Source organism: Hyla sarda, chromosome 9 (assembly GCF_029499605.1).
Source record: "Hyla sarda isolate aHylSar1 chromosome 9, aHylSar1.hap1, whole genome shotgun sequence".
Taxonomy (NCBI): domain Eukaryota; kingdom Metazoa; phylum Chordata; class Amphibia; order Anura; family Hylidae; genus Hyla; species Hyla sarda.
Window position 1 is genome coordinate 84,236,033 of NC_079197.1, and position 14,694 is coordinate 84,250,726.

Consider the following 14,694-nt stretch of genomic DNA (forward strand, 5'->3'; position numbering starts at 1 on the left):
ATAACATAGTTGACATAGATATGTATAAATGAATCTATAAAATGGTCCTAAAGCCATAACCTTTGAATCTCAGGGAACCGGACTTAAATTTATCATTTATCTTTCTGTCTGTGAGGTGGGGGGTTTAAAACTGTAATGAGTATATTGTAAGGAAAAGTAAAACTATTGAAGGCGATTTGGGGATACTGCTTTACTGTATTGTTCGAATAGGGTATGTCAACTGATTGATAAAAAAAAAAAGTATTTATGAACAGTGAGGTACACTTAGAACCCTCTAAACATAGTCAAAGTTAGTTTTACAAATTGCTCCCCCTTAGCTACTCATTAGTTCTAGAAGATGTCTGTACTTCGAGGCATCCTAGTTTCCTAGCAGTGGCGGATCCAGGGGTGGGGACAATGGGGAAATTCCCCCCCCCCCCACCCCCAAATTAATTTCCCCCCATTAATACTAAGGACATACCTTTGTCCTGAAATATATTTTTGGGACACAAGGATGCCCCGGTTAACACTCTGCGGCCCCGCATTAACTTTAAAAATGCAAAAATGGGGCCGCCGGGAGGTAACGCACACAGGGACGTCACTGACGTCCCGTGCATACACCCATACGAGCGGAGCATTGAGAAGGAGGACGTGCGCTGGCCAGCATGGTAAGTTACCAGCGGCATGTCAGCTTCGGTGCTCTGACCACCGCTCTTCCGGTCCCAGGACCTGCTGCTATGGCCTATAGGACCGGTGGTCATAGCACTGTGGTGGGGCAGTACACACAGCCACCAGCCATACACTGTATATGGCTGGAGGCTGTATGTCTGTTGGGGGGGGGAAACTATGCTGCCAACCTAATGTGGGGGAGAACTATACAGCCAACCTAGTGTGTGTGTGTGTGTGTGTGTGTATGTATGTGTGAAGGGGGGGAACTGTGCTGTGTACTTAAAGGGGTAGTCCACTGCCCCAGCGTTTGGAACATTTTGTTCCAAACGCTGGGTGCAGACTGCGGGGGTCGACACACCCCCTCCCATAGACTTGCATTGAGGGGGTGTGGCATGACATCAAGAGGGGCGTGGATGTGATATCACGCCACGCTCCCTCAATGCAAGTCTATGGGAGGGGGCGTGATGACCAACGCACGATACTCTGATTGTGCCCCTCCAGAGACTAGACTCTGGATCTGCCCATGCTTCCTAGGGTAATGGCATTGTAAAAATAAAACATTCCTATCTTCTATACACTTTCCCTTTATCCCCTATTATTTTGCAAGTCTTCTCTTTCTGATATTCCTCTTCTCTCTATCTTCTTTCCTAATACAATACTGTTTATCATAGAAGTCCTATGAATAATCTGATATGTACCCACCTGCCACAGTGAACAACCACAGCTACGAGGTCATACATTCGCTCTGGGTTAGTGGCATCCCCGGAAGTGTTGAAGAGCCGCAGTTCAAGTGGAAACACCACACGGTAGGAAAGTTTGGTATATCGGTGCAGCTGGTCCATGTATTTAAACCTTTTCAAGTGCAGGGCTAATATCATAGGCAACTTCTTCACTCTCATCCTGCCAACAGATTTACAACACATTTTGTAAGCACTACATGGGATTACTCTATAACAGTCTTTGGCAAGAGAGAAGGTCAATGACATACACAACTATAAGAGAAATTAGGAGAAAGAGAATTTAATCGTCCTCAAGCACCGAGGACAAGTACAGTAATACATTCCCTGCTGTGAAGACACAACAAATGAGTTGTCTGCTCGCTGAGAGGACAAAATGTAAAATATGTAGTGGATGACAAAGACTGTCAGTGATCTCAGACTTATGAGTGAAAAGCCTAATACAGATCAATATACATAACCAGAACTACGACTAAAGGGGAACACATGAATTATACAGCCTCACATGAGGTCTGTGCCTGGAGTGACAACTATGCAATGAAATATATTGTGAATAAGACTGGGTTAATGCTGTGATCCTGAGCTAATTAATGCACGGACATATAGGAGTAGGTCTAGGATGGCAAATATATGCTGTGTAAGCCGCCGGGGTGTTGAATCTTATATAAAGACAAGTCCAATAATATACCACTGGTAAAAAGTAGTAAACGGAAAGACATACCGAGGTGCTGCTGTAGACATAGTATCTTTAATATGTTGCATAACGCACAAGAAGTACAGCGTGTGTGGAGACAGACAGGAATGGGAGGAGCTATTAGGTTCTCCCTAATCCTGTTTATCCCCGTTGATTCCCCACACATGCTGTACCGTTTGTTCATTATGTAACATAATAAATATACTATGTCTACAGTGGCAGCCCTGTGAGTAGTTCCGTTTACTTCTTCTTACCAGTGATACACAATAAAATATACTTGTATTGGGGCAGGTGCTTAGTGCGCCATAGGGTAGACATGTTATATAGGAAGTCTGTGTTCCTAAAAGGTTTGTTTCACTTTATTTTGTTACTGTACCTACAGGCAAGTCCAGCGACTTGACATTGACTAATGACACGGACACACATTCAACACCTGTTGATACATACTCTCTCTGTACTGAGGATGAAGTCTACTTGTCACCAGACCACTGACTAGGCCTGTGCTGAGGGAAGATACTAACTTACTGAAGGGGTTTCCTTGAAGACACAGCTGCCTTGCTTTACTGCCGGTCCATTCATTCTCTGTAAGTGCCGCCAGGGAGTCTCAGGGGAGACTCTGCCCCAATTTCTGGAGATGACATAGGTGAAGGGGTTCAAGGAATAAGGCTCCTTTCACAATATTAGCATTCATCCATTATTAAACATCCGTTTTCTGTGTAAAAATGGATGTATAATAACTAATGAAATAACGGGGGCTAATAGCCGAGTAAATATTCATCCGTTAAGACCCGTTATAACATCCCTCATGTATGGCCATTTTAACACCTCTGCCTACAGACTCCCACAGCCGGGACTACTACTACTCCCATCATGGAACAGACTTCTTTCCATGATGGGAGTAGTAGTTCCCCGGCTGCGGGAGTCTGCGGGTGGCTGGGGAGGCTACATTAGTATATATACGCTGCGGGGTGAACATATATATATATATATATATATATATATATATATATATATATATATATGTATGTGCTTCAGGGGGAACATATACATGCGCTGCGAGGGGAACATATATGAATGCGCTGCGAGGGGAACATATATGAATGCGCTGCAGGGGGGCAAGATATATAAAAGCACTGTGGGGGCTAGATATATACCCCCCCCCCAACGATTCTATATATTTTTCCCCACCGCAGCGCTTCTATTTGAAAACCCCGCCAGGAGCCCTGAATGGCTCCTCAGTACCGGCCATTCAGTGGAGTATGCTGCCCGCTCCTGTTTAACAACTTCTAATCGCATCGGGTCTCAGAAGTGAGACCCGGTGCGATCAATCCCTCAGCCCCTGTACTAAAAACCCCATCATGGAACAGAGTCTGTTGCATGATGGGGGTAGTAGTACAAACACTTATGTAGCCTCCCCAGGCCACCCGCAGCTGTGGAACTACTACTCCCAACATAGAAAGAAGTCTGTTTCATGATGGAAGTAGTAGTAGTCCCTCAGCACTGCAGGAGTCTGCTCATGTCACCTCCACGGATATTATAAACCAGGTGCAAACTTATGACATAAAGGCTCATCCGTTTGCCATAGACTTCAATGTTAAAAATAATGGCCGTTAATTTACCCGTTTCTTGTGACGGAAGAAAAATTAGTACATGTGCCGTTTTTTCTTCCATCACAATTAACATCTGTTATTCATGACGGGCCATAACGGATAATCAAAAAAATCCCATAGACTTGAAAAGGATTTTTTAACGGACGTTTAACATCCGTTTTTTAAAGCTTTTCTAATAGACGTTTATAACTGATCTTTTAGCGGATTAATTTTATATTGTGAAAGCGGCCTAACTTGTGTTCAAGGGAAAGCCTCTTTAACAGGACGTATGGTAAAAATAATGTCCGCCATCTGGGAGTCTAACCTTGTACATCTAGCTATTTTCCCAATTTCAAAGTTATACTCACATTTATACTGTAAAACATAAAACATTTAAAAACTAATACTATATTAGGAAATTTTGAGCAAACAGAAGGAGGTCCTCAGTAATCAATCAGCAAAGAGAGCATCTTTCACTTTGTAGGACAGTGTTTCCCATTCAAGGTGACTAGCTTTTGGAAAACTTCTAATCCCAGCATAAGGTGCAGTAAAACAGGAAGCTTTATTGGAGGATCATAGGACACACAGGCAACAGGACAAACGCTGACACGTTTCGGATCTCACAGGATCTCTTAGTCATGGCATAACACAGGAGACTTTATATACTCTAAAAACATCGTGTGTAGATGACATCATACTCTATAGGTTTAGATGGAAAACCTAGACACTGGATCATGCCCAGGAACAAGAGGGGAAAAAAGGGGGAAAAAAAAAGGAAACAGAGAGAGGGGGGGGGGGGGGGGGGAATAAAAGAAAATAAAGTAGGAATGAATAGAAAATTAGCAGATTGGGAGTAGTAGTTCCCCGGCTACGAGAGTCTGAGGGTAGCTGGGGAGGTTACATTAGTGTTTGTACTACTACCCTCATCATAAAGCAAATATCTTTATATAAATTGTTAATATGTCAAAATAAAATCATGTCTCGGATTCATTCCTTTAGGTTCTCTAGTTTCCAATACAGAAATCCAATAGGATTCTCTGTTAAAAAGCTTGCTACTTAAATCTCCTCCTCTGATGTTGTTCCTGACTCTTTCAATTGCACTAACGCATTGTGTAGACATATTCCTATTTTGTTTTTCACAGAAACGGCGAGAAAAAGCTGATATGTTAAATTGTTCATTATTAGCATCAGAAATATGCCATCTGATGCATGTTTAAAGAGTGTTTGGCGTACAACCAACATATTGGCAACGGCATGCTGTACAAGCAGATAAATAACTGAAGTAGTATTACAGTTGATATAAGTTCTATTTTGAAAACGCTTGTCTGAGCTGTAAGATTCAAAACAGTCCGATGTCAATATGTGGGAGCAGGTAATGCATTGTCTCTGACCACATTTCCATGTTCCGGGGAGTGTTACCATGTAGGGTTTATGCGTTTTCTATTGCTGTCCAGATATAAACTAGGGGATAGTGTAGAACCTAGAGTGGCCCTCGTCTAGAAACTATTTTAACATGTGATTTATCTACATGTTGAAAAGCCACATTACTTTCCAAGATGGGTAGGTATTTTTGAATTATATTTTTGATGGCATGAAATTGTTTGCTATAACTAGTTACAAAGACCTATAATCTTGTTTAATTATTATTAGGTTTAGTATATAACAGTTTTTTGCTTTCTGAAATCAACAATTCCAGTTTTAGATTTTTTGCCCTTCTGTAAGCCGTGATCAAATCATGTTCTTTATACCCTGTACCTAAAAGTCTGTCATGTAATAATTTTGATTCCTGCTCAAAGATGTCATAATTGGAACAGTTTCTTCTCAAGCGAACCCATTCTCCATAAGAAATGTTTTGTACCACATGTTTGGGTGGCATGAGTTCACTTGTAAGATAGTGTTCCCCGCTGACTCCTGTCTATATGGTTGTATAATCCCCTTTTTGCCTCCGGTATTGAAATCAAATGAGGAGGGTGCACATAACTTAAGAACCTAGAAAGGGGATGCTGGATTTGGAAAATTGGGCTGTAAATTTCAATTTAAATCATTGTTATTAATATAGTAAACAAACTCATGAAAGAGACTGTCTGTACCCCCCCCCCCCCCCATACCACGACAAGATAGTCTCTATAATCTTCCATTAAACAAAAAATAATTATGAGATTAAAAAAAAATAATAATAATAATAAATTCCTTTAGATCAGGGGAGTAAATGCTGTGTGAATTGAGATGGTGAGATAATGCTAACAAACCTTGTTGTCGTGGCATGGAGGGATAAAGAGTAGTGACATCACAGGTTGCCATTTTCAGACCATTCCATTTTGTCTACAATCTCCAAAACATGTTTGGTGTCCCTTAAGGAGGACAGGGTTACTTTAGTAAGTGGTTGCAAATGAGAATCAAGACAGTTTCCCCAATTTATACCCAAGAGAACCTATACCGGCCACAATGGGCCGGAGGGGAGGTGGAAAGACCCCTTTATGTAACTTGGGAGGAGAATGAAAGACCGGTGTAATAGGATTCTCCACATAAAAATAATGTTTAAGTTTTGTGTCAATAACACCCATGGCAATTCCTTCCTCCAATAGTTTTTTGGAGGGAGGACTGACATGACTTAGTAGGATTTGCAGATAATTTTCTATATGTGGAAGCATCACTAAGCAATTCTAGATTAAGTTTAGAATATAGACCTGAGTCCAGGAGAACAACTGCCCCTCCTTTATCGGCATTACGTAGAATTAAAGGAGAACTCCAGAATATAAAAATTGTTGCCCATACTGCCGGCAGTAAAAAAATTAAGATGTACATACCTTCCTCCGCTCCCCCGGGGCCTCCGGTAACCAGCTCTGGTCTCCGCCACCATCCACTTCCTGGTTGCTGGTGGTCGGAGAGTCATAATGCGCTCAGCCAATCGCCAGCCGCAGGGAAGTCCAACTCGGCCAGGGATAGGCTGAGCGGCAGTGTGAGAACGCTTCAGGACACAAAATTCTTCACTACACCGGCACCTGCTGCCGGGGCCGAAAACGTCAGACTGCCGCTCAGCCTATCGCTGGACTCAGGCTACCATGAGCAACATGTTTTTAAAGATCTCGGTGTCCTTTTCCACTAATTCTTGAAATTTGTCTAGGGGAGTAGTTCAGGACACTAAGGGATAGAATCTATGGTTGGGAATACGAAAGGGAACTTTTTCACTATAATAATCATTAGACTCAAGACTGAGAGTGTGCAGCAACAAAGTGTTATATATTGATCAAAAAAATCTGTAAATATAGCATGTTCAGCAGTACAAGTAGGGCTCACATTATTCCCTTCCCCTGTAGATTAATCACACAAAATAAAATATCTTTGAATTGTGAGATTTGGGGTGCAACGATTAACGTCTAAAAGTGGAAAATAGAGTGGAAAATAGATTAAAGTTGCATGATGGGACAAAATTAAGTCCTCGACTGAGCAGATGAAATAATATAGCTTGATAAGTTGATGACGGAGAGACTTGGCCGGTGTTCGAGACCTCAGGTTGAAGCTATGATCTTCTATGCTTCCGGCCGGCTCTCCTACAGCGTCCTATGGGTGATGCAAAATGATATAGCAGGTGTAGAATCAGCTTGTGAGTTACCAGCCCCCACTCTCGCTTCTTGGTAAGTATTCTCATTATCAGAGAAACTTACTCTGTGTTTCACAGATTTTTTTCTATTGGAATTGCATTTTCTCTGTGATTTATGTTCTGTTTTGAAAATAGACAGAGGGATGGCAGGCATATGATGTTGTGTAGCCCAAGTATATACTGTGTCACTTTGGTAATCCAAAGAATCACCACTGAACTTGCCTTTTTTGTTATCCATAATTATATTTTTAAGTGTACTCCGAGGTATGTTCAAACGGCTTTAGCTGGTTTTCGATATCTTTGATTTCTCTTTCATGAGTAGAGAGCTCAAGCTCTTCTTCCTCCACAAATTATCAAATACATTTTTTGGAACACTCAGATAAGGCATTAGTCCACTTGTCCTCAAATTATGCTGAAAATGTCCTGATAGGACGTTTCTTTAGGCAGAGGCCTCTGGGAACCGTATCCCTGGACAGATAGGTGGAAGGAGTTGTAAAATCCCACCATAAACGCATTTCTTGGGTCTGAACAGTCTCCAGATGTCTAATGAGCATGATGAGGGGGTGCGGGGTTAGCTTGAACTGTAGTACTTTGAAACACCATACATGCTTTATCAGCCCTATCCAGTTCTTGTGGTAGCTGCGGTATATTTCTGATGCTTATAACAAACAATTTAACAAATCAGCGTTGTCTCGCCATTTCTGTGAAAAACATAATAGGAATAGGTCTACACTATGCGTTAGTGCAATTGAAAGTCAGCAACAACATCAGAGGAGGGGATTTAAGACGCAAGCTTTTTAACAGAAAATCCTATTGGATATTTGTATTGGAAACTTGAGAACCTAAAGGAATGAATCAGAGACATGATTTAATTTTGACATATTAACAATTTATATAACAATATTTGCTATATGTCTCTGACTTCTAAAATCTGCTAATATTCTATTTATTCCTGCTGTATTTTCTTTTATTCTACACCCCCCCCCCCTCTCTCGGTTTCCTCTTGTTCCTGGGCATGGTCCAGTGTCCAGGTTTTCCATCTAAACCTTTTGAGTGTGATGTCATCTACACGTGATGTTTTTAGAGTATATAAAGTCTCTTGTTTTAATTGTAAGTTATGACATGACTAACGATCCTGCGAGATCCGAAAGGTGTTGGCGGTTGTCCTGTTACCTGTGTGTCCTATGAGCTTCCAATAAAGCTTCCTGGTTTTACTGCACCTTGTGCTGATATCCCTTTCTACATTGCTGCATTCGGTCCGGGGATGCTGCCGGCCAGTCTGGGCGCAGGTGTTGAGAGTGAGAGAGTGAGAGAGAGAGCTGTTTGCTACTCAAATCCCAGCATGTTGTAGTTTTTTCCAACAGCTGGAGGCACTCTGAATGGAAAACTCTGATTTAACACCTAGCAATAAAACAACACAACCACAGAAGATAGAGAACAGTAAATTTGTTCAAAGGAAAACAAACTGTTCCCCTGCTTTAAATCTAATACACAAGGTAATAATGTGGGTGAACTGGAATAAAATCATGTATTACTCATCCAGATCGATGCCATTGTTCCAGAGATACACAGAGTATTAGCCAACATAATGTTTATCACCAGTTTTGTGCAATGGAATCAGGAGTCGGCAAACCCAGAATCCCTGCCTCCTTCTTCCCCTCTGCTACGATATACCTGACCACTTCATGCTCTCATAGCTGAAGGGGATCTCCTAAATACTCATGAAGTAGGCAGGCATATTGGAGCAGAGGGGAAGGAGGCAGGCATGCTCGGTTTGCCGACTTCCAACTCCATTGTGCATAGTTGGCTATTGACATATTAGTAATGGAGGCTAATACACATAATGGCCCTTATTTACGGAGCTAAAACCCACTAGTTTTTGTCTGTTTTTTTCCCCAAGTTATTTTGGTGCACAGTGTCTGAGACCAGTCTGAGACATGTGCATGTGCACCAGGAAAATTCAACTAACCCGACATTAGATTATGAAAATCAGAAAGGGGGAGTGGCCTGTTACAAAGCGTGCGTGGTCAGACAAAATGGGGTGTGGTTTCACAACCCGACCTATTTACTATTGAATTCAAAGAAAATCATGTGAATAAATGGCTGGAAATTTCCACCTAGAAAAAGCTGGTCAGAAAATGTTCCCTACTTGTAAATCTGTGATCCCCATAGTAAATAGAATCCTACAAGTCTGAAATAACATTTTCCACTAGTAAAAACCCTACACTCTGAGTAAATGACTCTGGAATGGTGGCACCAACCTGTGTGAATAACACAGTGTTAATCAGGTTCACCCGCACTATCACCCAGTGTATTGGGTTTAGTATGGTGACCCGGCTGTCAGATTCACTTTAACGCTGCAATAGAAAACAGATCATCATCCATATGTCCATAAATACTCTTACTCACCTCTTCTGTCCTTCCTGTTTGCTTCGACACTGCTCACAGTAATATTTGTATTCACTGCATAGTGTTTCTGTATTACTGAACCCCCTGTGGCAACACAAAAAAGGCTATATAAAGTCTACAACAAACTATTATCAGCTCACTTCCACAGGCAGTAGAGGGTCCTTGAATAAAAAAAAAAACATGAATATAATTTTTCCCCATATCATTTGTATTTCATATGACTTACGCATTATAACAATGTAGGTATTTATGCAGTAGTCACCAAAAATCTTGTATTTAATGTTTTTGATGATCCTTTCTCAAGAGTGCAGTTTATAGAAAAACATACAGCAGCCTGTACACAAGATGAATATGATCATTTCAAAGGCTTAGAGACATAACACTCATAGCATACTGATAGACCTTTAGCCTACATTGTGTTCACTCCTATCTTTTCACACACTTTATTATGGGTAAACCTCATGATAGCATTGCACAGTGCAAGCGTACATTGTGAGGAATTCCCATGATATAACTGCTATAGTAAGAAGATGCTCGATATGCAGAAAAAATTGGAAACACAAAAGGGAAGCGCAACAATGTGCCGTAAAAGTTTTCAGATATAACGAAGACAAAGAGGTGAAAAAAACTTGCTCACCTTCTGGTGTTGTGCAGTGGGCACAACACCATATCGCGCTTGTATCCCGTTGCAAAGGGAATAGTGAAATCAGGGGGTGCAGCTCACACCGTGGCGTCCTGGGATTCCTGGACGTCTGGAGAATGCAAGAGGTGAAGATCCCCGGGGCTCCGGTTCACGTGTAAAAAAGGTGTGTTCGAGCGCTCACTCCTGTAGAATAGCTTGGCTGGGATCGTGGCAGGAAGAAGTAGCCGGACACTGTTAAAGATATAATAACCGGATTTTATTTGTATAGATCACAGATAACGCGTTTCGAGGGGTGGGACCCCCTCTTCGTCAGATCAATGATGTGGCAGATGTGGGAGGCCACTAATTTATGCAAAAAAATCCCGCGAAATTTAACAGCAATTACCGGGTACAGATTAAAATACAAATATGCATCTGTGCAATACAATTTCCACAGTGTTGAAGATGTCTCAAATCCAAAGCAAAACAAATTTAAATTAAAATTTAACACATATTACAATTAACATGAATGGTGCTTGGATGGCAGATCAAATAAGGTATTACTGCTATTAGCCTGGCCTTCCGTTCGGGGAGCTGAGCAAGTAGAAAAATCAAAGCGCCGCTCTCCATGTTGCGGCGTCATCTCAAAGATAGAGGCACAACTGGACCCTGGTCTTCCCCTGTATGGGAGACCCCTCATCCAGGTGCTCGGGAGGAAATGTCCCAAATTACAAAAAAGTTCATAGTAGAAGCGCATATCCTGCGCTGGACCGATTTAACAAACACAGGCATCGGCATTGCAATAGAGCATATTCTATGCAGTAGTGCCGTAGTGTATATTGATGTCATTGATACATACATTTATATATATATATATATATATATATATATACACACACACATGCGCAGTTGTACACACATCCTCCCATGTATTCTTCTTTGGTTGATTGCTGGGCTGGTGGGGGTCATCTTTATTGGTAAGAGGGCAGGATGACACATTCAGTGAATGAGCTCTGTAGCCTCATTCAGCCCATGGGGTTGGAGCGATTCTAGTCTGTAAATCCAATACATCTCTTTCTTTCCCAGAGCTTCCAGGCGATGGTAACATGTGCTGGGATGTAGTCAATGGGCAGGATGGATGAAATTCCTGTGGCCCCATTGTGTTTGGTCGTGACGTGTCGTGACAAACCTTGAAGCATAAATCCCTTTTTTATATTGCATCTGTGCTGGTTGAGTCTTTGGTGTAATTTCTGAGTGGTTCGACCCACGTACTGTTTCCCACAGCAACAGTTGATAAGGTAGATGACGAACTGGGATTGGCATGTCAGATGGAATGGTAGCTCAAAGGTTTCCCCTGTATGATGGCTTCTAAAATCAGTGTTCCGGTCCGCTATGATGTTGCAGCAGAGACATCTCTTCTTGACGCATTTGAACACACCTTTTTTGAGAGTGGTCTCAGTGGTGATGCGTTTAGCTGGCCTCTGTCTTTTCAAACGGCTTGGAGCCAGCATATTCCTGAGGGAAGGAGCTCTTCTAAATGTTAGTAGGGGTTGGGTAGGTAAAATTTCTTTTAGGTAGGGATCATTCTTGAGGAGACTTACAACATAAGGAAAATCCTACAAAAACATTGGAGTCTCCTCAAGAATGATCCCTACCTAAAAGAAATTTTACCTACCCAACCCCTACTAACATTTAGAAGAGCTCCTTCCCTCAGGAATATGCTGGCTCCAAGCCGTTTGAAAAGACAGAGGCCAGCTAAACGCATCACCACTGAGACCACTCAAAAAAGGTGTGTTCAAATGCGTCAAGAAGAGATGTCTCTGCTGCAACATCATAGCGGACCGGAACACTGATTTTAGAAGCCATCATACAGGGGAAACCTTTGAGCTACCATTCCATCTGACATGCCAATCCCAGTTCGTCATCTACCTTATCAACTGTTGCTGTGGGAAACAGTACGTGGGTCGAACCACTCAGAAATTACACCAAAGACTCAACCAGCACAGATGCAATATAAAAAAAGGGATTTATGCTTCAAGGTTTGTCACGACACGTCACGACCAAACACAATGGGGCCACAGGAATTTCATCCATCCTGCCCATTGACTACATCCCAGCACATGTTACCAATCGCCTGGAAGCTCTGGGAAAGAAAGAGATGTATTGGATTTACAGACTAGAATCGCTCCAACCCCATGGGCTGAATGAGGCTACAGAGCTCATTCACTGAATGTGTCATCCTGCCCTCTTACCAATAAAGATGACCCCCACCAGCCCAGCAATCAACCAAAGAAGAATACATGGGAGGATGTGTGTACAACTGCGCATGTGTATATATATATATATTTATATATATAAATGTATGTATCAATGACATCAATATACACTACGGCACTACTGCATAGAATATGCTCTATTGCAATGCCGATGCCTGTGTTTGTTAAATCGGTCCAGCGCAGGATATGCGCTTCTACTATGAAATTTTTTGTAATTTGGGACATTTCCTCCCGAGCACCTGGATGAGGGGTCTCCCATACAGGGGAAGACCAGGGTCCAGTTGTGCCTCTATCTTTGAGATGACGCCGCAACATGGAGAGCGGCGCTTTGATTTTTCTACTTGCTCAGCTCCCCGAACGGAAGGCCAGGCTAATAGCAGTAATACCTTATTTGATCTGCCATCCAAGCACCATTCATGTTAATTGTAATAGGTGTTAAATTTTAATTTAAATTTATGTTTTGCTTTGGATTTGAGACATCTTCAACACTGTGGAAATTGTATTGCACAGATGCACATTTGTATTTTAATCTGTACCCGGTAATTGCTGTTAAATTTCGCGGGCTTTTTTTGCATAAATTAGTGGCCTCCCACATCTGCCACATCATTGATCTGACGAAGAGGGGGTCCCACCCCTCGAAACGCGTTCTGTGATCTATACAAATAAAATCCGGTTATTATATCTTTAACCGTGTCCGGCTACTTCTTACTGCCACGATCCCAGCCAAGCTATTCTACAGGAGTGAGCGCTCGAACACACCTTTTTTACACGTGAACCGGAGCCCCGGGGATCTTCACCTCTTGCTATAGTAAGAACATATACAGTGGGTCAAAAAAGTATTTAGTCAGCCACCAATTATGCAAGTTCTCCCACTTAAAAAGATGAGAGATGCCTGTAAGATGCCTGTAGTTGAGGTATACCTCAACTATGAGAGACATAATAGAGAGAAAAAAAAATCCATAAAATCACATTGTCTGATTTTGAAAGAATTTATTTGCAAATTATGGTGGAAAATAAGTATTTGGTCAATAACAAAAGTTAATCTCAATACTTTGTTATATACAATGTGTTGGCAATGACAGAAATCAAACTTTCTGTAAGTCTTCACAAGGTTTTCACACACTTTTGCCGGTATTTTGGGCCATTCCTTAATGCATATCTCCTCTAGAGCAGTGATGTTTTGGGGCTATCGATGGGCAACACAGACTTTCAACTCCCTCCAAAAGTTTTTTTTTTATGGGGTTGAGATCTGGAAACTGGCTAGGCCACTCCAGGACCTTGAAATGCTTCCTATGAAGCCACTCCCTCGTTGCCAGGGCCTTGTATTTGGGATCATTGTCATGCCGGTATTTTGGGCCATTCCTTAATGCATATCTCCTCTAGAGCAGTGATGTTTTGGGGCTATCGATGGGCAACACAGACTTTCAACTCCCTCCAAAAGTTTTTTTTTTATGGGGTTGAGATCTGGAAACTGGCTAGGCCACTCCAGGACCTTGAAATGCTTCCTATGAAGCCACTCCCTCGTTGCCAGGGCCTTGTATTTGGGATCATTGTCATGCTGAAAGACCCAGCCATGTTTCATCTTCAATGCCCTTGCAAATAAATTCTTTAAAAATTAGACAATGTGATTTTATGGATGTCCGCCCCTCATTATGTCTCTCATAGTTGAGGTATACCTATGATGAAAATTACAGGCCTCTCTCATCTTTTTTAAGTGGGAGAACTTGCACAATTATTGGCTAACTAAATACTTTTTTGCTCCACTCTCAAAGAAGATATGGAAATTCCTGTGTGGTGCATTGTATATGAAATCTCTACTGACATGCCCATTTGCAGCAAACACCTGTAGGTCTCATGAAATAATTAATGCCCTGTTCACACCACATTTTGCATCCCATTACTGTACACTGAATTGACCACAGTTTTAGGTCCGGTTGTAAAAGCGCATACGGCGCAAAAATGAGCCGATCGAACGTTTCACTCCGGTCGGCTCATTGAAATGAATGACATACGGGAGCGCATACGGTCACATACGGGAGCGCGAGCTTTTAGCTCCCCCCTGCCGTATGCGCTCCCGTATGGGACAAAACGTAGTGTGAACCCAGCCTTAGATGTATA

The 14,694-nt window shown here is 42.0% G+C and overlaps 1 protein-coding gene across 1 annotated transcript in view; it reads right to left on the reverse strand.

Annotated features, from left to right (window-relative positions):
* The window catches only part of LOC130290381 (ubiquitin carboxyl-terminal hydrolase 12-like), a 107,797-nt gene that overhangs the window by 15,419 nt on the left and 77,684 nt on the right, over positions 1 to 14,694 (reverse strand). The window contains exons 6-7 of the mRNA XM_056537952.1: positions 9,679 to 9,762; positions 1,351 to 1,548 (exon numbers count right to left, since the gene is read on the reverse strand). Coding sequence (XP_056393927.1) covers positions 1,351 to 1,548; positions 9,679 to 9,762 — 282 coding nt within the window. The remainder of the gene's footprint in view (positions 1 to 1,350; positions 1,549 to 9,678; positions 9,763 to 14,694) is intronic.